Source organism: Salmo trutta, chromosome 19 (assembly GCF_901001165.1).
Source record: "Salmo trutta chromosome 19, fSalTru1.1, whole genome shotgun sequence".
Lineage (NCBI taxonomy): Eukaryota > Metazoa > Chordata > Actinopteri > Salmoniformes > Salmonidae > Salmo > Salmo trutta.
Window position 1 is genome coordinate 53,993,851 of NC_042975.1, and position 23,810 is coordinate 54,017,660.

At 42.6% G+C, this 23,810-nt stretch overlaps 1 protein-coding gene across 2 annotated transcripts in view; it reads left to right on the plus strand.

The window, feature by feature from the left end:
* Positions 1–329: 329 nt before the first annotated feature.
* Positions 330–23,810, plus strand: part of pcf11 (PCF11 cleavage and polyadenylation factor subunit) — a 31,658-nt gene continuing 8,177 nt past the window's right edge. Inside the window, exons 1-8 of one of the 2 annotated variants that reach the window (XM_029701750.1) lie at positions 330–729; positions 3,021–3,146; positions 3,611–3,793; positions 4,057–4,272; positions 4,517–5,526; positions 6,595–6,772; positions 13,644–14,262; positions 14,464–15,974. In XM_029701750.1, the coding sequence (XP_029557610.1) occupies positions 490–729; positions 3,021–3,146; positions 3,611–3,793; positions 4,057–4,272; positions 4,517–5,526; positions 6,595–6,772; positions 13,644–14,262; positions 14,464–15,974 (4,083 nt within the window). In that variant the 5' untranslated portion in view covers positions 330–489. The remainder of the gene's footprint in view (positions 730–3,020; positions 3,147–3,610; positions 3,794–4,056; positions 4,273–4,516; positions 5,527–6,594; positions 6,773–13,643; positions 14,263–14,463; positions 15,975–23,810) is intronic. The other variant, XM_029701751.1, reaches the window with a different exon arrangement.

The window sequence follows — 23,810 nt, forward strand, 5'->3', positions numbered from 1 at the left end:
ATCTTCTCCCACTGCCGGCCACTATATCCTAAAACAAATTAGCTAGCTAAATAACCACAAATATTTCGACCCCTCCCCAAAGTCATATAGTTGGTTTTGGTACTTTAACCTGCGAGTCATGGACGCTTCTGGGGGACAGACAAAACAACATGCGCACGCGAGGAGCCGGTTTGGTCAGCATGTAATCCGTCTATTATGCAATGCATTCGAATTTGATTGGCTAACCGGAGATGTTAACATTTTGACCAATTAGGTTGAATGAATGAGTCGTTCGCAAAAAGTTCACGCGCACGCAACTCAAACTATCCAATAGGAGGACACCAACTGAGGCTGTATAAAAAATATTTTGTATGACGCGTTTAGTTGATCGCGTTGCAGCCGCCATCTTCTGACATAAAAAAGAAGAGTGGAAACGTCGATTACAGATGTAAAGGGAATACAAAATAATTCGTAACGAGTTGGAAAATAAATATAAAGTCAAATGTGTTTATGGACTGCCTCGTAATAAATGGTTATGTTTCTGATAAGATTGGTTTAGTATTTGATCGATCAGACATCGCAAAGATGGACGACGCGGCGAGGGAAGATGCCTGCCGAGAGTATCAGTCCTCCCTCGAAGATTTGACATTCAACAGTAAACCTCACATCAACATGCTGACCATTCTGGCAGAGGAGAATCTGCACTTCGCCAAGGATATCGTCGCAATAATTGAAGCACAAATCACCAAGGTTTTTATGAATATAGAATTTTCAATTTCAGCTATTAACTTCGATGAAGAAAGCTATGTGTAAGCTAACAGTAGCCTTGAAACAGCTGCCCATGGCAACATCATGGCGGCAACACTGTTAAATCGCTGTTCTTGTTGTAGCGACATAACGTTGGCTATCGTTTCTTGTCAACAGTACCAGTTTCGTTTCAACAAAATATTAACGTTATAGCAATTAATTTCATGCTGATTACATTTAGAAAGGTAATGTAACTATCTACGGCTAGCTAATGTTATCCCCTGAGCTAGCTAGCTAACGTTAACATGCCGTTTCGGAAAGCCGATTGTCGTTTGCTAGGAAATAATTCAGAAATTCAGTCGCCAGATCAGGGTAACGATAGGAAGCCAACATTATTTGTCAGATCTTGTATAAAGACGTTAAGCTGTGGGATATTTTTCACATTTCAGAACTTGACGTTATTTGGAAAGACGTTAACGGTACCGAAACCGAATCAAATATGGCGACATGACGGAGGAAACTTAATGTTGGCTATTTCAGTTAGCTAACGCTAGCATGCCAGTGCAAAGCATTCCACAAGTTTGACAGGTTTACACACGTGGTTTGGCCACATCAATTGCCAAATTTAAACCAGTACACACAGGCCTACCAAACAATGCAAAAATAGTTATTGCATACTTTTAGGCCTCGTTTCACTTTCTACATAAATGACTTGAACCAGAATCTGGGTTTACAGGAGACGTTGAATATGGGGATTCTCCTTTAAGGCCATGAAGCAGATTTTCAGGCTTAATAATGTCAAAAAAGTCCGCTACTTACCAAAGAATGGAGTTTCGCTGAGCAACTATTGTAATCACTGCCGTTGCACGGGTCGATCGGCTGATCCAGTAGCAGGAAAGGTCATTTGTTTGTAACTTCAGGTGGCCTACAGGCCTAACGTTACTGCTGGTTAGTTATTGTTCGACAAAAGTATCTAGCTAGCTGAAGTAATAATAACAAAACAAATAATAGGTACACACAGATGCAGACCGAATATGTAGCTGTTGAAATATAGAATAGTGTCAATAGTTTTCTTGTGAAAATAAACTGGTCTCTTTCAATTTGACTTATCAGCTGCTTTTGATCTTATCTATTTGAATTTTGAAATGTCAATGAATGGTAAAATGTGATAATAAAAAATATGAAATATACTTTTTGTCTTTTTTATTTCCCAGTGTAATTTATTGGTACAGAATCAGATCTCTGGTGATTGCCTGATTGGTGTTAAACTCCGTTTTTGATCAATGTAATGATCATTGTCACTTATCAGAACCAAGGCGTTCACCATTTATATGGGAATGTCTATTGGCTTAAATGCAGTATATTTGTATAGTTTGAGTTATTTTGTGTTTTATTGACATGTGAATTGGGTTTACAACTGAAATTGTCATGTTTACTCATGACCATTTATCAAGTAAAGTCCTAGTAATTTGCTTTTCATGGCACATTGTTCAAGACTTATCTTGCAATTGCACATTTTAAATGAAACCCCCCCCCCCCCAAAAAAAAAAATCCTGCTCTATTCTTGTCGACTTCCTCTTAGTATGTTACATCCTATTTTTGTTCTAAAAGGGAGATAATACTTCTTCAAATGGACTGCCCCTCAGTGGGATGTCATAACTGACTTCATTCAATAAAACGGGAACGGTACATGGAGTGATGTCTCTGCCAGAGACACTCTTTGGAGGTAATAAAAAAGAAAAAGGAAAACTTTAACCATTTCTTCTGGATGGACAATATTTTTATTTTTTTCCTGCTCCCAATACAAGACACAAGTAATAGTTGAACAAAGTACTTTTTATGGACATTCAATGTTTTGATCCAGAATGAAGACACCTCACTATTTGGGTTTAGTGCATTTATTTTTTTGGACTGGTATTTTCCTTTTTGGAGAAAAAAAAAAACTTGTTCCTGTAAGCAGTGCCTTGCACAACAGTTCATGTGAAAATAGACAGATTTTTGTATCAGTTTCCCCCCCTACATGACAATTGTTTTGCAACTCTTTTTTTTCCCTACAATACATTTTCTTTTCTGATCTATCATGCCACAGACAATCAATTGATTTTTACTTTTTTTTTTACTTGTACAATTATTACCCAAGACTGACAAGGATTTTTTTCCCTAGCCCAAACACTTCTTACGTGTTAACTTTTTGCTTAACTAATACATAAGGAATGTGATGCCTTTTTTTTATCTGAAATGTTGGTATTAACCCCTGTTGTTTTCTAAACTTGTTGAGTTTTCTATTACCCTAGGCTCCAGCTGCCGAGAAGCTTCCAGTTTTGTACTTAGTGGATTCCATAGTGAAGAATGTTGGAGGCGAATACCTTGCAGTGTTTGCTAAAAACCTAGTCACTTCATTTATATGTGTTTTTGAAAAGGTATATACTACTTTATATTTTTGTGCATTCTTGAAGATTAATAAGCACCTTTTTATAAAATTAGCTGACCACTGTACTGCTTGCTTTTAATGTCTAGTCTCTTCTATCTCGTGCCTTGTATAATGCATTTTCACAAATAAAATGGTGTTTGTGTGGTTCCCCTTTTGATTTGGGGAAGTGCTTGATTGGAAAATATCCAAGTCATTAATTGTCTTTGCATTAAAATGCAGTGTGGTATACAGAATGTGTAATATTTCACACTGTTTAATAACGGTTAATACAAAGCACCTTCGTTAGTGTAATTAGACACATTTTCCACGTGCCTTCTTGATCTTGCCTGAATTCAATGTACTGGTAAACTATAGGCCTTTGAAGGTAGAATGTGTTCATTTGTGAAGTGCTGTGTACTGTGCTGCAGGTCTTTGAGTTGAGCTGTGGTCCAAGCTGTGTCCTCTGTTTTGTAGGTGGATGAGAACACTAGGAAAAGTCTGTTCAAATTACGTTCCACCTGGGATGAGATCTTCCCGCTGAAGAAACTCTACGCTCTGGACGTGCGAGTCAACTCTCACGACCCGGCCTGGCCCATCAAAGCACTGCCCCCTACTGTGAACGCCAGCATTCATGTCAACCCTAAGTTTTTAAAACATGTGAGTAAACTGTCTGTATATCTGTATGTGTCCGAGAGGAGGTTCTGCTGTTCTGAAAGCATCTGTGGATAGAGGAAAGTAGAAACTGCGGCAAAGTTATTCAAGTTTTGCTTTTTATTGCACAACCTTCGTGACAATATGATCCATAAAGTAAAAGACATCCTGACCCTTTGCAACACTGGACATTTCTACACACACACACACACTCCGCTATCTGTCGACCTGAGTCCTTCCCATCCCTGAATGTTTTCTCCCCGCTCCAGCCTGAGGAGGTGACCTCCCCTAGGGCCCTGTCCCCCGCACCTCTAGTCCGCGCCCCAGCCCCTGCTCCCCAGCCTGCAGTGGTCCCCAGCGTCAGTGAGAAGAGCATCACCCAGGAGCAGGTGATAAGGCAGCAGCTGCTGGCCAAGCAGAAACAGCTACTGGAGCTACAGCAGAAGAAGATTGAGCTTGAGCTGGAGCAGACCAAAGCACAACTGGTGAGACTCACTATTGTACCCATTTCCCCCTTTTGAAAATCTAATTTAAATGTAAAAAAAAAAAATGGTTTGGTCCACAGGGAGCAGGGTGAGTGTAGACACTTTCAGAAGTGTTGGTGTTTTGTAACTTAAACATTTCAAATCTATTAATAATACAATTTTAAACAGGTAGGTAAACGGGTGTTATATTTTCTTCATGTCTTCTGGTGCACTGTCTCGTTTACTAAACACAAGATGTTCTCAGTCCTGCCCCTCTTTTACATTTCAGGCTGCTAACGTGGTGCTGTCAACTCCAGCAATAGTGCCAAAGGCCACCCTGCCTCCCTCTGTCATCAAACCCTGTATCCCCCCTGTCTCCGACCCCAAACCCCCCACCAGGGACCCCCGCCTCAACCGGGCCGGCCCAGGGGCCCCCCAGGCCAAAGAATCAACCAGCCATAAGAAAGAAGGCCATGTTATGGGAGGACCAGCACACACACCAGAGAAACAGCTGCCAGAGCGACCCGGCAGGCCCGAGAGGACACGGCCCCCCAAGAAAGAACTTCTAGAAGTGAAAACCAAGTCCAAGTCCCTCTCTCCCATGGCTAAAGGGGTGCTTGGGAAGAGCAAGCACTATGAGGCTGAGAACGTGAAGACGACAGCGGACGCCCCGGGCAAGAAAGACCCCAGGCTGAGGAAACATCTCCATGACAAGGCTGACCCGAAAGAAGAGGTGAAAGAGAAGAAGAAATGCACTGATAAGGACAAAGAGATGGATGAGGCAGTGATGAAGGCATCAGGCAGGGGGAAGATGGCCAACGGCTCAGTCAGCAAACCGGAGCGTGAGAAACCGGAGCCTGTAGAGAAACCGGAGAACCAGATCAGAGGGAATGCCAGGACCAACGCCAGGAAACGCTCCCGTTCCCCCTCGCTGCATCTGCACTCACCTAAGAGGAAGACTGAGAGGAGGTCCCCCAAGAGGAGAGCCAGGAGCATCTCCCCCTCTCCTCCTTTACACAAACCTGGGAAAGGAGGAAGGCAGTCAGGAGGCAAGCACTCCTCTCACCACGAGGACTTCCCCCAGCACGGGACCACCAGAGAGGAGAGGGTAACCCCCAAGAAGAGCTCGTCTGAGCCCAGGAGAACCAAGAGGCCGGCTGAGGAGAGGCCGGTGGAGGCCAGGGACACGCATTCCTCCCCCCGCACTACCTCAGAGGGCAAGGAGACCAAGGAGAATGCCAAGCGCTGGAGGAGTGGCTGGGAAGAGAACAAACAGTGAGTAGACTGATATATCCTGTGAACTGTCTGTCTCCCAAATGGCCCATGGGGCTCTGGTCAAAAGTAGTGCACTATGTAGGGAATAGGGTGTTATTAGGAATGTCCCGAAGTCTTGATATTGGTATGTTCTCAGTCTGCTGTTTACTAGTTTGTTGCGCCATGTCAGTGTATTGTTCTCTTCGCCTAATGGTATTTTGTGCCTTGAAAAAGTATTTGCCCCCTTTCTAATTTTTTCTACTTTAGATTTTGATATTATCTTTATTTTTTATTTTTGATACTTTTGATATCTTCAACCAAAATGTCATTTTAGCTAAAGGGGACCCAGGTGAACAAATAACACAATTGCGTACTTATTTAATCAATAAAGTTATGCAACATCCAATTCCCCTGTGTGAAAAAGTAATTGGCCCCTTACTCTCAATAACTGGGTGTGCCACCTTTAGCTGCAATGACTGCAACCAAATGCTTCTGTAGTTGTTGATCAGTCTCTCACATCACTGTGGAGGAATTGTGGCCCACTCTTGCATGCAGAATTGCTTTAACTCAGCGACATTTGTTAGTTTAAGTATGAACTGCTCGTTTCAAGTCCTGCAACATCTCAATTGGGATTAGGTCTGGACTTTGACTAGGCCATTCCAAAACTTCTAATTTGTTGCTTATTAACAATTTTCACGTAGACCTAGGTTTTGGTTAAAGGTCTAACATTCGGTATCAAAAATATGCAAAAATAGAGAATAATAAAGGGGGCGAATACTTTTTCACGGCATTGTATCTGCCTCTGAACCTCAGACACATATAGTCTGCTCGTTATCTGGTGGTGTTAGTTAGGGTGTGTACCTGTATAATCTGGGACAAGGTGTGTTCTCACTCCTAACCACTGCTCTTACGTGTCTGCATATCTGTCTATTTTCGTACTCACAAGACTGGCAACTAAGGGGTGGTTTCTCAGACAGATTGGGCCTAGTCCTGGACTAAAAAGCGTGGTCAATGGAGAATCTCTGTGGTCGGGAAACTGCCCACATGTATTTGAAAGTTGGCAAATAAATTAACTAATTCCTTCATCAGTCTGAAGTTGTCGTCAGAGGAGGCTCATGGGAAGGGGGCAGGTCCTCCACAGAGACGGCCGTCATACTCCAGCAGCAAGAGACCTACCACCCCTAAACAGCATCGCCTTAGTGTCGATGCAAACCTGCAGATCCCAGAGGTGCTTCACTCTGCCAGCAAGAGAGACCTGCTCAAAAAGGTACGCCCACAAAAAAACATGGGCCTATCTCCTCAGCTTTTCCTCCCCACAATTTGAGTAGGTAATAGATGCTGCATTTAATTGTAAAGTATACAAGGTAGAATTGCTCAAAAGGTATGCCTCAACACAGGTGCTTCTTAAATGGTACCCTATTACCTGTATAGGGCTCTGGTCAAAAGTAGTTCACTGTATAGGCAATAGGGAGCCATTTTGGATGCAAAAATGGAAAGAATTATGTTATACACATACAATTTAATCAGATTGTAAGAACATCCCCTCAGCCTTTTCCCACCCTCATGTTTTGTGTCGGGAATAAGTTCATTGAATATTTATCAGGGTGTGCTTCGGTCCTTAAATGAAGTCTTAAATGTCTTAGATTCCATTTTCAAAGGTCTTAAAAAATGTGATGGAGATGATTAGTGTTTCTATATTGTGCTGCTGCTTAATTGTTTCAACAGTGGCAAATTTTGTAATTTTTTAAAATAATACTTGAGGCGCACTTTCAAGATTTTTTTATTTTTTAGGTTCGAAAACCATTATTTGGTCGACAGCAATGTTCATTAACCTGCTTCCTGCAATGAAAGTATCTGCCCTGTCCCTGTTTCGCTGCTGGCTCTCACCCCCGCTCCCCCCTTTGCACATGATGTGAAGGGAGATATGCATTCTGATAAGCGACAGCATACTGACATGACAGTTGAGCGACATTTTGAAATGTAATTGCGAGTATGACCGTTTCTAAAACAAACTACTGTTGCTGTTTTCAAAAGGAGTCTCAGCTTAATGTGAATAATAATTATTTCTTAACTGTCAATAAAGGAAATAACACCACTTTACAGTGTAGTTGATGATACGGAGCGAGCCATTTGCGTTGAATAGGCCTACATCAAGTAGCCTATATAGGCCTACCAATGGAACGTTTTTGTAGGATTACATTTACTGTTAGATCAATTTCATTGCCATCTAGCAATACTATCCAATTTAGAGTTAGCAATTTAGATAATGTGTTTTGAGTTCCCACTTCCTCAGTTGGTAAATCATGTAGCATGGGCCCTACAGCCATAGCCTCGGCCAGGGAACTAGATTCAGGCGCTGGACGATTTTTGTCGAAACTAACTGAAAATAATTTGAATCATTTGTACACTGCCAATTGACTACAACTAAGCCCCAAAATAGATTGTATTGTAAAATAACAATTTCATACCTTGATTACATTTTTTTTGTGGGAATACATATCTCCTAAATAAAATGTATTTTTAGCTGAATCCCTGGTGATTTTAGTATTTCTTTTGTCCAAAACGCATGCAAGCAAAATCATTTCTAAAGAGCCCAAAATATCTAATTGTTCTGGATCCCATTTTGACATGTTGCACATCAAAATATCCAGCATTCCCTTAACCTGTTAGATGAAAGGGACAACTTTCATGTCTTACTTGGCACTGGAAAAAAGTCTGTCTAGAACCCTCCCGCTTAACTACCTTGCTTTGAAGTATAGCCATTTGATACCTGAATGAGGGAATTATTTTATTATACTTTTTGGTTGTAGGCTAATGTATGTTATAGCACAGAGTTGGCCAAACTTTTTGGCTCAAGGGCCACATTGAGCTTTTCAAACCACGTGAACGGTCACATACTTGACAAAACATTTGAAGCCTTTGTTCACCTTGACACAGCTACTAGTGTACTGTAGGTGTACATATGCTGCTAAGATTGCAGAACCATTCTACCCTTATAAAGTACAATCAGACTCAAAGCCACAAAGTGCAAACTTTTGTGTTAAAAGGTTTGACTGGAGATGTGTATTAATAGGCATATATGACAGATACAGCACTGTTTAAAAACAACAACAAAAAAAACATCTCCATTACTAAAGTACAATCTGAATGACACAAATAAGAGCAAAAAGTAAATAATTTCAGTTCCTATTGAATAGCCTGTTTGACAGCATATTATGGAACAATTCTCACTTCACCTCCACTCTAAAAAATAACATGGGCATATATCTAAAATATTTGGCTTCATGATATGAATGGAGCTAGATGAAATCCGATTTACTGAACAGTTCTCAAATAATCCCAGCCAAATGATGTACAATCTGAGCCATTGTAAGTGTTCTATGTCAAATGAATGGGGGCAAGGCCAGTGTCCAAGTGCACCACTGGATAGTGCTGTAGTTCTCACATACTTTGTCTTGTAGTCTTTTTAGATTTAGGGAGCCATCTGTTGTGACTTTTGTCAGTTTGCTCCACGGTAGAAACATTTTTTTCAAGCAGGCAGACACTGTTGTGTATGTCCGAGCCTCTGGGTTGTCCAATCATCAACTCCATTGCAAGAAGTTCCTCTGTTATTTCAAAGTTATCATTCATTCCTCTGACAAAAATGTAAAGTTCAGCGGTGTCTGTCAGTTCTCTCATCCAGTGGGATAGAAAAACAATGTTTGCAGTCTCCACGCACGCCGGTGATGGATCGGTGTGATAAGCACATTTTCTCCACTATCCGGACAAAGTATGTTTGCAGTCTCCACCATAGTCTCACAAACTCCTCTTCGGTGAAAGGCTTTCTTTGCGTTGCAATTTTATGTGCCACTATGTAACTTGCCTTATTTACCAATTCTTGAGTAGAGGACAGTTTGGTAAAAAATATTTTGTTGGGCTTGCACGTTCAGAGGCCTAGCTTGCCTTTTCCTTGGAGGACAGATTGCTAGCGTAGTTATTAGCATGCTGGCAATGTTTTTTTTTTACTGAGGTTGTATTCCTTCAAAACTGCTATACTTTCTTGGCATATCAGACTGCTTGCTTTCCCACATAAGTGGAAAAGTATTTTTGATTCCACTGTTCTCTTTTGACGCACCAATTTTTCATGTCAATGTGATCAATTTTTCATTTGGAAGAGTCAGCTTTTTAAACCAACATGGCTCAGTTTAAATTGGACTGCATGGACAGTGAACGTAGATTCGAATTGAGAGCGTAAGCACTGAGTGACTGTCTGAATGTACGCCTAATACCAGCAGCTGCAAGGCTACAGGACCATCTGAGTTTTTGTATAGCATGGAAGAAGTACATTTTAGGCCAGAAAACGCAATTGAAATAAAAAGACATGTTCATTTTTAAAATGGCTCACCGGCCGCATTGAACTGCCTGTAATTTGCCCCCTTATAGCATATTACCTCCAAGAGAGCTACTGGGTGTATAGAAAAGGGTTTCCGTTAGCTGGTAATTGCTTGCTTTTGCCCATAAAGAAATGGGTTCTGATTAATTGGCCGGGAGAAAAAACAATGGTAGGCAGGTTACCCACCACTTTACAATGCGAGCTGGAGGCAGTATGCATTTTGAAAACACATTTTACTATATATTATGAGGTATGTCTTACCGTGCTTGAAAATCCAACCATAGAAAGGTGCAGGCAAATATTTTAGAAAGACTTTATATGCCGTTCTTGAGTTTCAAGTTTGGGGAAGCAAACAAATTATCTTACCATTTCTACCGATCTGCGTGTCAGTTATGATTTCCATTGAACAGTTTCATTTCAATAACATTTTTGTTTCTCAAAATTATTGTCAATGGTTAATCATAAATCTTTGTTAAAATTCTACTAATGCAAGAGCACCAGCCTTTGCCATATGGACACACTGATATACCATGATTATTGGCATCTGAATGGCCTAAATGAGCGCATGGAACTCAGATGGCTAATGCAGCCGTTGGCCTATAACTTCCATTGTCAACTAAGTAAAAGTAGCCTACATAAAGCCGTCAAATAAATAATACAGAAAATATACAGAGGAAAATTCCACTTCTTTCAATCACATTTATCTCTCTAATCAGTCTGTTTGATTCATTTTCTATCTGTCTTGACTTATCGCTAGTGAAGTGCAACATTGTGTCAACTGGATCTGTCCTGTCCTGTAGCTGTCCCTTGCAACATTTATTAACTAGCCTTATTCTGGTCCCAGAGTTTCCCATGCCATTGAGCACTGGACAGACATCTGTTTTTGAGCAAGGGAAAAATGTATTTTATGACGTTTCCATTGGATGTATGTGATCATTAGATTATATTTTACTCTTTCACACAGGGACTTGGTGGTTATCGAGGAGGAGATTTTTGGAAAGATTTTTCAAATAGACCTACTGTGAGGAACTATTAGGCCATCATTCGCAATGGCTGTTAAAAAAAGATTTTCAAAAAGAAGAGAAAAAAAAGATTTTGTTGACTTACTGTGTGAAGTGAAGAAAAAATGGCTGAGAAGCTTATTAGTGGTGAACATGACGATCAGAAATCAAACATCCCATATGGGCACTAACCTAGAATTGCGCGCAGCAGGCCAGCTAGGCTACTTCTTTGCTTGCTCAGGCGAGCGTGCTCCCTCAACATTAACAAGACAGAGAAACCTATGCTCATTGCTCACATGGAGCACTCCAAACAAGACAATGAAAAAATTTACAACTCGTAAATGTATTATGAAATAAATCAAAACTTGTTTCTCAAGTGTAGATGTTTGCAGAGTTCACAACCTATGTTTCCACTCTGAGACTGAGAACGGTAAATGACTGTAGGCCTAATTTATTAAGTGAAAAAAAAGTATGTATGACGGGGATTAACAGTTCCGGTACATTTACTACCGGTGACAAATGTTTTTAGTTTTTTTTAAACGCTCAAAGAGCAAACAATTCACATGAAACAATGAACCCACAAGAATTGTCGGGAGACAGCTGAGTGGATGCCTTCTGGAGAGACGCCTATAGGCTATCTTTTCCACAACCCCCTTTCCTTTTCAACGTTTGAAATTATTTTTAAGACGCATTATATTCACACATTTTAGATGCTTTTCACTGACAGCCGCAACTCAAATCAGCTAGGCGTTTTGCCATGCGTGCTGTCTAATGACACTTCCTCATGACGTTTCATTCGTGTTTCATTGGTTGTCCAGAAGCCAAATGCATAATCCTAGTCATATTAGCAACCCTTCATCCTAGTTGTTGCATCTTTAGATTAGCCTCAAATTTAGAAATAGGGTGTTCACCGCATCAGGTGCGCTGTTTTATAATGGTGTTTTCCCTTTTTCCTGCGAATTGCAGTTTGGCATGTTTTTTGTTAAGATGAATTACCTGAAGTGTGATTTTTGTGTCATTCTGAGCAGCGTGGGTGGATGCTCTGAGTGACACACCCAATGCAGATGTGTCCGGTACATTTCTCTCATGGCCGGTATATTGAAATCTTTCCGGTCATGTTAGCCAGGGTAACATTTCCTAATGGAAACCCTGGTGTAGACTTTTGTTCCAGCCCTACTCTCATTCCAGATTATACAAATCAACTGCTCCACAGGACCTTGTTAAGCTGACTCGGGTGTGTTTTAAGCAGTGCTGTATAAAAAAGCCTGCACACCCAGTGACCTAGCTCTCCAGGTGGAGAGTTGACCGCGTGTTTTATACAGTAACCGTGCTGTATATTTGACTTTAAAAATTACCGTCCCACCTGCCCAACATCCAGTGACATTGCAGAGCGCCAAATTCAAAATACAGAAATCGTCAAATTAAACATTCATAAAAATACAAGTGTTATACATCAGCTTAAAGATGAACTTCTTGTTAATCCAGCCGCTGTGTCAGATTTCAAAAAGGCTTTACGTTGAAGGCATACCATGCGATTATCTGAGGACAGCGCCCCGCTTACAAAAGCATACAAACATTTTACAACCAAGTAAAGGAATTACAAAAGTCAGAAATAGCGATGAAATGAATCACTTACCTTTGATCTTCATATGGTTGCAGTCACGGGAGTTCCTGTTACACAATAAATGTTAGTTTTGTTCGATAAAGTCCCTCTTTATGTCCCAAAAACTGTTTTGTTCAGTAATCCACTGGCTCAAAGGCGGTCAATACATGCAGACGAATACATCCTAACAGTACCGGTAAAGTTCGTCGAAACATGTCAAACGATGTTTATAATTAATCCTCAGGTTGTCTATTGTCTAAATAATCGATAATATTTCAGCCGGACAATAGCGTCTTCAATAGAAAGGAAAAACAACGAACGGCGCGCAATCGGTCATGCGCAAACTAGCTCTGGTTCATTCTAGAGTCCACTGAAAGAATGGTCTCATTCTTCCTCATTTTTCAGAATACAAGCCTGAAACAATGACTAAAGACTGACATCTAGTGGAAGCCATAGGAACTGCAATCTGGGTCATAACCATTTAGATACTGTATAGGCATTCAATAGAAAAGTACCCACATCAAAATATCCCACTTCCTGGATGGATTTTCCTCAGGTTTTTGCCTGCCATATCAGTTCTGTTATACTCGCAGACATTATTTTAACAGTTTTGGAAACTTTTGTGTTTTCTATCCAATGCTACCATGCATATGCATATCCTAGCTTCTGGGCCTGAGCAACAGGCACTTTACATTGGGCACCTCATTCATCCAAAATTCAAAATACTGCCCCCTACCCAAGAGAGGTTAAGACATTTTTTTTCACTGTGGTATTGAGTATTATTATACTAAGCTGGCATTGGTATGAAGCCACAATTCTGATACTTCATTTGTGATCTAGTTATTGATTAGCCCATTGGGTTAGCCTAAACAAATGCAGATGGACAACCCAACCCCATGCTTCAGCCATCTATAGCCAAGCCACTATGCTACTACATCCATTAAGCTACAGGAGAATGCTCATTGTTAAAATGGTACACCTGCCCGATAATGAGCCATACAGGCGATAGCCTTTGAAAGAGCCAACATGAGCTAATTTCTGGAGAGGAATCTTAGCAGGGGTGTGGTGCACGCACACCTCAAAATTTGTATTAAATTGGGACAAAGTGAACTTCTTCTACTAGATAAAAGAGAACTTAATCTTCTTCCCTTTCTCCCTGTAGGCCAGTAAGCATCTGGAGAACGGAGAGATCAGCCATGATGACTTCCTGAACGTGGCTCACCAGATCAAGCAGCTGTTCCAGTACCAGGAAGAGAAGCAGCGAGGAGGTGACTCCTGGGAGGGCTCCAGTGAGGATGGCCACGGACACGCCCACCCACACCACCTCCCACCAACCAGGAAGAAGCCCCTGCTGGCCACACCCACAGGGGGAGTGTCCTCCGGGGCGGACTTGTCCGACGCAGAGCTCACCTACTATGAACACAAGTCCAAGCTGAGGAGGACCCAGGTGATGCTGTGGCAGCAGGAGCAAGGAGGGGAGGGCTGGGACGGAGAGGACAGCCAGGAGGAGGTAGAGGGGGTGCTGGGGAGGCCCGGGGAGGGCCCTGGGGGTGCCAAGACTGAGGTTAACAGGGAGACTAACACCCTTCCTTCAGGGATGAAGTTCACCAGGCTTCCTAAGGACAGGCTGAAGGAGGTAGAGGAGGAGCAGCCCACCCCAGCAGCCATCATCCAGGAGTACAGCCACGGGAACGAGTTCCCCAGGCTCAAGTCTCTGCCAGGGCTACGCTTCAGGAGGATACAAGACCCCAGGGAGTCCACTGCCACCGACAGACTCAAAGGCAAGTGAAGTTTCATGTCTAATGATGGGACAAATTTATGGATACGTTTTGTTATACGCACACATGGTTGGACACCCAAGCCAAGGGAATATATTATGAATCAGAAGTATGTCTGTAAATGCAGTGCTTTATGACTTAGTTTTATTACTATCCGATGATAAATGGTTCCTGTTCTCATTTAGTATTGTTTTTATTTCTTAGCTGGTGAAAGAGAGCGGAACTCCCCCCTCAGTGAGCGGCTGCCCAATCACAGACCACCGTACGATGAGAGGGAGGAGCCTAAGAGCGGCTACAATGCCCCTCCCAGGCGGTACGGAGGAGGTCCGCTGTCTGAAGACCACTCTGTCAAACCTCCGTACCCCCGTTACGACGATCCTCGCAAACACGAACGCATCGCCCCCAAACCCCCCAGCGGCCCGGTGCTCCAGAACTCAGTCAGCCTGGCACTGGACGGCCCCATTAGGAAGTCCCCGGTTCCTTTACCGGCACCAGCATACGAGCGGGAGCGCCTGTCCCCGTTACAGCAGATGGATGCGGCGGAGATGAGCCCTGTCCCACGCTTTGAGAGCCCCAACAGCGAGCACTCGTGTGAAGAAGGGCCCCTGGACACCCCACCTCTACCCAGACCCCACCACCCAGGAGGACCCCCCCGCGGGCCCGCACTCTCCTTAGTACGCAGCAAACACGGTGAGTCTCCAGGACACACCCCTCCCCACACCGCAGATGGGCCCCAGAGATACGACGGTGGTCCCAAAGGAGGACCACCTTCGCCACGCTACGACGGACCCCACAAGGGCACTCAGTCTGGGTATGATGGGCCTGGTCACATAGGTCAGCCTGGCAGGCCTCACCCTGGGGGCCGTTACGAGGGCGTCCAGGGGCCCGGTAGGTACGATGGACCAGGGTGCTCCTCACACGGCCCATCAAGGTATGATGGGCCCTACCCTCAGGGCCCCGGCAGGTTCGATGGCCCCCCTCTACATAAAGGACCAGAGAAGTTTGACGGACCAGGAAGATACGACGGCCCCTCCATGCCTCACGTTCCAATGAGAGGGGACCCACAAGGCATTGGGGGAAGGTTTGACGGCGGCCCGCCGCCTCCGCAGCAAGGTAGGCCATCGGGGCGATATGATAGTAGATTTGACGGACAGGGGCCTGGGCCAATGCGTTTCGACGGCCCCATGCAGTCCAACCGCTTCGACGGTCCAATGAACTTCAACAACTCCCACATGCAGCCCGGCCCTGGAAGGTTCGAAGGACTAATGAGGTTCCAGCAAGGCCCCATGAGATTCGATGGCGCTCCCAACCAGCCAGGCCCGATGCGTTTTGATGGCCCAGTGAACCCCTCCACCCCAATGGGCCAGCCTGGCCCCATGCGCTATGACCCCCTGCCCTCTCTGCCCCCCCAGGGCATGCCCCCACGCTTTGATTGCCCCTCCGGCCAGCAGGTGTCTCCCAGGTACCATGCCACTCCCAACCTGCAGCCCCCACTGCGGCCACTAGGGACACCCATGTATGACCCAGTCAACCCCGGAGGCCCTCAGCAGTTCCAGACGTTCCCAGTGCAACAGAACGTGGTGGGCCAACAGGGGGCTAACTTCACGGTGTCTCCCGTCCCTGTGTCCCAGGCTGGGTTCAACAACTCCTACGTCAGACCTCCGTTCTACACCCCTGGTGTGCCTCTGCCACCGGCAGGGAACATGCAGCAGCCGGTGAGAATCTCTTCTTGATTTAGGACATAGGGCATGAGTCCCAAATGGCACTCTATTCCCTATTTATTGCACCACTTTTGACCAGGGAATACAGTGCTATTTGGGACATACACCACATAGTGATTATCAGAAAGGTTGAGTAGGTTGAAAAGTACAATAGACTTGAATGATTTCATCAATTGAGAAGGTTTCATATTTGTGTGTGTACGTGCACGTATGTGTGTATCGTTTGGTGTCTTTGTGTGGTTAGTATTTTATTAGGCTAACACAGCAGCACCTCTTCCTGGAGGGATCCACAAAAACCATGAATGATACAAAACATCAATAGACAATAACTCAATGACATAGCTACATACATTTTAAATAAAAATACACACTTTTATGCACTAAGGCTACTCTGTCATTATAGTCAACACATAGCATTCGCAACGCACAGCGCCGCTCTAACCCACATTCAATCATACATTCACATTTACGCCGTCACATACATACACTTTAACTATCCTGCTTATAGATCGTTCTATAAATAATGGGGCCAATGTGTGACATTGGGATACACATTTCAGTTTGAAACAAAAATAAAATAATTTTTATATGCAGATTAGCCCATTACTCTACTTAAACAACAAGATAGGATTATGCATCCTTGAATTTGACTTGCCAGTGCCTGTATGAACCCTGCTTAACTTCTTAATGGCTCAAATCCCGTTAGCTGGATCGATTTGACAACAGCCAGTGAAAGTGCAGGGCGCCAAATTCAAACAACAGAAATCTCATAATTAAAATTCCTCAAACATGCAAGTATTATACACCGTTTTAAAGATAAACTTCTTGTTAATCCAACCAGTGTCCGATTTCAAAAAGGCTTTACTGCGAAAGCATACCATGCAATTATGTTAGGTCAGCGCCTAGTCACAAAAAAACATACAGCCATTTTACAGCCAAAGAGAGGAGTCACAAAAAGCAGAAATATAGATAAAATTAATCACTAACCTTTGATCTTCATCAGATGGCACTCATAGGACTTCATGTTTCACAATACATGTATGTTTTGTTCGATAAAGTTCATATTTATATCCAAAAATCTCAGTTTACATTGGCGCGTTATGTTCAGTAATGTTTTGCCTCCAAAACCCCCGGTGATTTTGCAGAGAGCCACATCAATTTACAGAAATACTCATCTTAAACGTTGATGAAAGATACAAGTGTTATACATAGAATTAAAGATATACTTCTCCTTAATGCAACCGCTATGTCAGATTTCAAAAAGCTTTACAGCGAAAGCACACCATGCGATAATCTGAGTACAGCGCTCAGCCACCAAAACAAGCCATACAGATACCCGCCATGTTGTGGAGTCAACAAGTCAGAAATAGCGTTATAAATATTCACTTACCTTTGATCTTCATTGGAATGCACTCCCAGGAATCCCAGTTCCACAATAAATGTTTGTTTTGTTCGATAAAGTCCATATTTGTGTCCAAATACCTCCTTTTTGTTCGCATTTAGTTCACTAATCCAAATGCACAAGGCGTGAGCACAAAGTCAAAAACGTTCCATTACAGCTCGTAGAAACATGTCAAACGATGTATATACCGTAATTTCCGGACTATTAAGCGCACCTGAATATAAGCCGCACCCACTGAATTAATATATATATATATATAATTTTTTTTTTTCTCAACATAAATAAGCCGCACATGTCTATAAGCCACCGGTGCCTACCGGTACATTGAAACAAATGAACTTTACACAGGCTTAAACAAAACACGGCTTGTAACAAAAATAAATAGGCTTTAATGAAACACGGCTTGTAACAAAAAATAAAATTAGCAGTAAGCTTTAGTAGTCTTTTTGCACCGAGTCAATTCCTCACGCTGCTGTTTCCAACGTCTTATCATCGACTCATTAAGACCAAGCTCTCGTGCAGCAGCTCTATTTCCTTTTCCAACAGCCAGATCAATCGCCTTCAACTTGAAAGCTGTATCATATGCATTTCTCCGTGTCTTTGCCATGATGAGGGTGACAAAATGACTACTGTAATCAGAATGATGGAAATTTGAGAGCGCTCGATTGAATCTACACAGTAAAAAAAAAAGTTGTTTGACCTTAACCCGTTCAGCAATTTCATTGGTCTAATGAAAGCTTCATGCCGCCAAAAAACTGAGCACGTCACAGAATGTTTGTTTTTTTTGGAGAAAAAAAAATTTGAAAGCGGGAAAAATCCATACATTGTTTAAGCCGCGAAGTTCAAAGCGTGGGAAATAAGTTGCGGCTTATAGTCCGGAATTTACGGTAATCAATCTTTAGGATGTTTTAACCTCTCTAGGGTATGTGGGACGAAATCGTCCCACCTACGTAACAGCCACTGAAATCCAGTGGCGCGATTTTTGAATCGTTAGAAATACTATTACTTCAATTTCTCAAACATATGACTATTTTACAGCTATTTAAAGACAAGACTCTCCTTTATCTAACCAAACTGTCCGATTTCAAAAAGGCTTTACAGCGAAAGCAAAACATTAGATTATGTCAGCAGAGTACCCAGCCAGAAATAATCACACAGCCATTTTTCAAGCTAGCATATCATGTCACATAAACCCAAACCATAGCTAAATGCAGCACTAACCTTTGATGATCTTCATCAGATGACACACCTAGGACATTGTGTTATACAATACATGCATGTCTGTTCAATCAAGTTCATATTTATATCAAAAACCAGCTTTTTACATTAGCATGTGACGTTCAGAACTAGCATTCCCACCGAACACTTCCGGTGATTTTACTAAATTACTCACGATAAACGTTCACAAAAAGCATAACAATTATTTTAAGAATTATAGATACAGAACTCCTCTATGCACTCGATATGTCCGATTTTAAAATAGCTTTTCGGATGAAGCACATTTTGCAATAATCTAAGTACATAGCCCGGCGTTACAGGGCTAGCTATTTAGACACCCTGCAAGTTTAGCCTTCACCAAAATCACATTTCCTATAAGAAAAATGTTCTTACCTTGCTTGTTCTTCATCAGAATACACTGCCAGGACTTCTACTTCAATAACAAATGTTGGTTTGGTCCCAAATAATCCATCGTTATATCCAAACAGCGACGTTTTGTTCGTGAGTTCTAGAATGCTTCTTCACGGTCTCGCGCATGGCGCATTGGCGTGTCAAAAATGTCTAAATATTCCATTACCGTACTTCGAAGCATGTCAACCGCTGTTTAAAACCAATTTTTATGCCATTTATGTCGTAGAGAAGTGATAATATTCCGACCGGGAGTATGCATTGAGCCTAAACAGCCGAATAAAATTTCTCCTCAGAAGCGACTCATGCACGCGCATCATTCAAAGGTCCTCGGAGCAGCCACTTACAAAAGGCGATAATCTGTTTCAACCTGAGGCTCCCTCGTAAACCTTCAGGTTTTTCGCGGGCTCTGAGAGCCTATTGGAGCCCTGGGAATTGTCACGTTACAGCTAAGATCCTTACTTTTCAATAAAAAGATGCAAGACGCACGACTCCTTGTCAGACAGGGTACTTCCTGCTTGAAACCTTGTCAGGTTTTTGCCTGCCATAGGAGTTCTGTTATACTCACAGACACCATTCAAACAGTTTTAGAAAATTCAGAGTGTTTTCTATCCAAACCTGAACAATAATATGCATATTCTAGCTTCTGAGTTGGTGTAGGAGGCAGTTAAAAATGGGAACATATTTTTTCCAAAATTCTCAATACTGCCCCCTAGCCCAGACAGGTTAACCATACATCTTCAATAATATTCCAACCGGACAATTCCGTTGTCATTAGAAAGGAAAGGGAACGGAGCTCGCATCAACAACTAAAGGCCTTCAGCTGAGCCATCTACTGTGACTGGTCTTATTCTCTCCCCTTTCACAATAGAGGCCTGAATCAACGTTCTAAAGACAGTTGACATCTAGTGGACGCCTTAGGAAGTGCAATCTGACCAAATTTACACTATATTGGATAGGCAATCACTTGAAAAACTACAAACCTCAGATTTCCCACTTCCTGGTTGGATTTTTCTCAGATTTTCGCCTGCCATATGAGTTCTGTTATACTCACAGACATTATTCAAACACTTTTAGAAACTTCAGTGTTTTCTATCCAAATCTATCAATGATATGCATATCCTAGCTTCTGGGCCTGAGTAGCAGGCAGTTTACTTTGGGCACACTTTTCATCCGGATGTGAAAATAGCGCCCCCAAGCCATAAGAAGTTAAAGCACAATTGTGATTTTCAAGGACCTCAATGTTATACAATTGTATAATTTATAGAATTGTACATATCTAGGCCTAATATAGAACCTCCCCCCCCCCCAAAAAAGCATGCAAAAAGTGTCGGTGTCATCCTCCTCATAATAAGCGCACATGGATATACTGCAACAGAGCAGCGCAGCACCCTTTAGCGGGAAACAAACGAAAATGGACACTGTCGAAAATGAAAATCTGTCACAAAAACTGATAAAAAATGGAATCACAGATAATTATAAGGGAGTAGGAGTACATAAATTGACTACAATAATTACCATAACTTTTAAAGCACCAAATTGAGGAAATATCTGATTTAGAAAGGTAGGCCTATTCCAGTACTTGAATTTCTGAGCTACTTCAAATCAAATTTGTCACATGCGCCGACTACAACAGGTGTCGACCTTACAGTGAAATGCTTACTTACAAGCCCTTAACCAACAATGCAGTTTTAAGAAAAAATACCCCCCAAAAATAAGAAATAAAAGTAACAAATAATTAAAGAGCAGCGGTAAAATAACAATAGTGATGCTATATACAGGGAATACCGGTACACAGTCAGTGTGTGGGGGCACCGGTTAGTCTAGGTAATTGAGGTAATATGTACATGTAGGTAGAGTTATTTAAGTGACTATGCATAGATTATAAACCGAGAGTAGCAGTAGCGTAAAGGGGCGGGGCAATGCAAATAGTCTGGGTAGCCATTTGATTAGATGTTCAGTAGTCTTATGGCTTGGGGGTAGAAGCTGTTTAGAAGCCTCTTGGACCTAGACTTGGCCCTCCGGTACCACTTGCCATGCGGTAGCAGAGAGAACAGTCTATGACCAGGTTGGCTAGCATCTTTGACAATTTTTAGGGCCTTCCTCTGACACCGCCTGGTATATATGTCCTGGATGGCAGGAAGCTTGGACCCAGTGATGTATTCGGCCATATGCAGTACCCTCTGTAGTGCCTTGCGGTCGGAGGCCATGCCGTTGCCATACCAGGCAGTGATGCAACCTGTTAGGATGCTCTCAATGGTGCAGCTGTAGAACTGTTGTCATCTGCAAACTTAATGATGGTGTTGGAGTTGTGCCTGGTCGTGCAGTCATGAGTGAACAGGGAGTACAGGAGAAGACGCACCCCTGAGGGGCCCCCGTGTTGAGGATCAGCGTGGCGGATGTGTTGTTACCTACCCTTACCACCTGGGGGCAGTCCGTCAGGAAGTCCAGGATCCAGTTGCAGAGGGAGGCGTTTAGTCCCAGGGTCCTTAGCTTAATGATGAGCTTTTGAGGGCATTATGTTGTTGAATGCTGAGCTGTAGTCAATGAATAGCATTCTCACATAGGTGTTCCTTTTGTCCAGGTGTGAAAGAGATGTGTGGAGTGCAGCAGAGATTGCATCATCTGGATCTGTTGGGGCGGTATGCAAATTGGAGTGGGTCTAGTGTTTCTGGGATAATGGTGTTGATGTGAGCCATGACCAGCCTTTCAAAGCACTTCATGGCTACAGACATGAGTGCTACGAGTCCTGCGGCCTTGTGAATGTTGACCTTTTTAAAGTTCTTACTCACATCGACTGCGGAGAGCGGGATCACACTGTCGTCTGGAACAGCTCATGCTCTCATCCATGTTTCAGTGTTACTTGCCTCGAAGCGAGCATAGAAGTAATTTAGCTCATCTGGTAGGCTTGTGTCACAGGGCAGCTCTCGGCTGTGCTTCCCATTGTAGTTCAATAGTTTTCAAGTCCTGCTTCATCTGACGAGCGTCGGAGCCGGTGTAGTATGATTCGATCTTAGTCCTGTATTGACATTATCGCTTGTTTGATGGTTCGTCAGAGGGCATATCGGGATTTGTTATAAGCTTCCGGGTTAGAGTCCCGCTCCTTGAAAATGGCTGCTCTACCCTTTAGCTCAGTGTGGATGTTGCCTGTAATCCATGGCTTTTGGTTGGGGTATGTACGTACAGTCACTGTGGGGACGACGTCATCGATGCAGTTATTGATGAAGACAGTGACTGATGTGGTGTACTCCTCAATGCCATCGGAAGAATCGCGGAACATATTCCAGTCTGTACTAGCAAAACAGTCCTGTAGCTTAGCAAGCCCCTAATATTTTTTTAAATTGCAGGTCTAACATGATTATATTTTGAATAAGCCCACTTGGCTATGTTTTTAAAAAGAAAATCATATCCAGAATAATTTGTTGGAATAGCGTTGGGTGTTGCTCAGTAGTCTATTCTACACAATTGAGCACAGTTGACTGTCCAATCCGAGTCGTGAAAACACAAACTCATGACTTTTTCTGTTAAATCTGACGGCCTGCTCTAAATCAAGCAGACTACAACAGATGATTAACATCAATTCGCTAGGGATGTTTTATCCAATGTGGATCCAGTCACAATTATCTTCACCGGTGTAACAAATTAGACTATTCTGGACATTCCTCACACACTTTTTTTCCTTCTTCTTCAGCTGTTGCTGTGCATTCATTATCACAACAGATGTTTGTCACTTGACTATCATTCGGAACATTCCTTCCTGTATCAGATTATCACGATTTAATTAATCTCCCAAGTGGCGCATCGGTCTACTACAGACCCTGGTTCGTTCCCAGGCTGTGTCACAACCGGCCGTGGTTGTGCGCTGCCTTATGGGACTCCCAATTGGCACAGCGTCACCCGGGTTCTGGTAGGCCGTCATTGTAAATAAGAATTTGTTCTTAACTGACTTGCCTAGTTAAATAAAGGTTAAATAAAAATCAGCTGGATGCCAAGTGGTCATTGTTGGATGCGCATATCTATTTAGGTTTTAAGTATCAAGGTAAGATGACTTTTGGTTAGAAGCCTTCGATTTTGCAATGCATACATTATTTTGGATTTGTGTGCACATGAAGGAAGAAAAAAACGTTTTCACCCTGTAACAACATGAGACATGAAATGTTACACTGCATTTCTGAGATCTCTATACTAAAAACTGTCTGACAGCTAGATCCAGGATTCTTACAGGGTTCAAGTTCGAGATCTAATTTAACTTAATGCTTAATATATGGTATAACAACTTACACTGCCATTAATTCACAGACACAAGTAATGTTTTGTCACTAAATTTTGGATAAATCCATCAAGACGCCAACCATGATAAAAGGTTAATTATACGTAGCTACGATCCCCCTTGTATCTTAATTAAACATAGCTATGATCCCCTTGTATCTTAATGTAATGCCATGGGGGAAAAAATCTAAGCATTTTTATCAATGACTTATCTCAACAGCTGTAACAAGTTATCCAGTGAAAGAAATCCTCACTGGTGCCCTAGTTTATAGAACTAAACAAAATGGTGAAACTCCGTCTGATGCACTTAAGGTCATTCGCTCCCATTCAGTTCATAAATGAGCAGAACAATTAATTGGATGGGGCTTCACCAAAGTCCTCCACCCCCCCCCCCCCCAGCTGATATAGAACATAATATTTTGGCTCATTCTGTGTTAGTTACCACCCACAGTGGGTTCTCTTTATGGTGAAATGTAGCTTGGTGAAGCACTTCATAAAAATTAGAGTAACACTGGGGTGGAGCCATTCATATA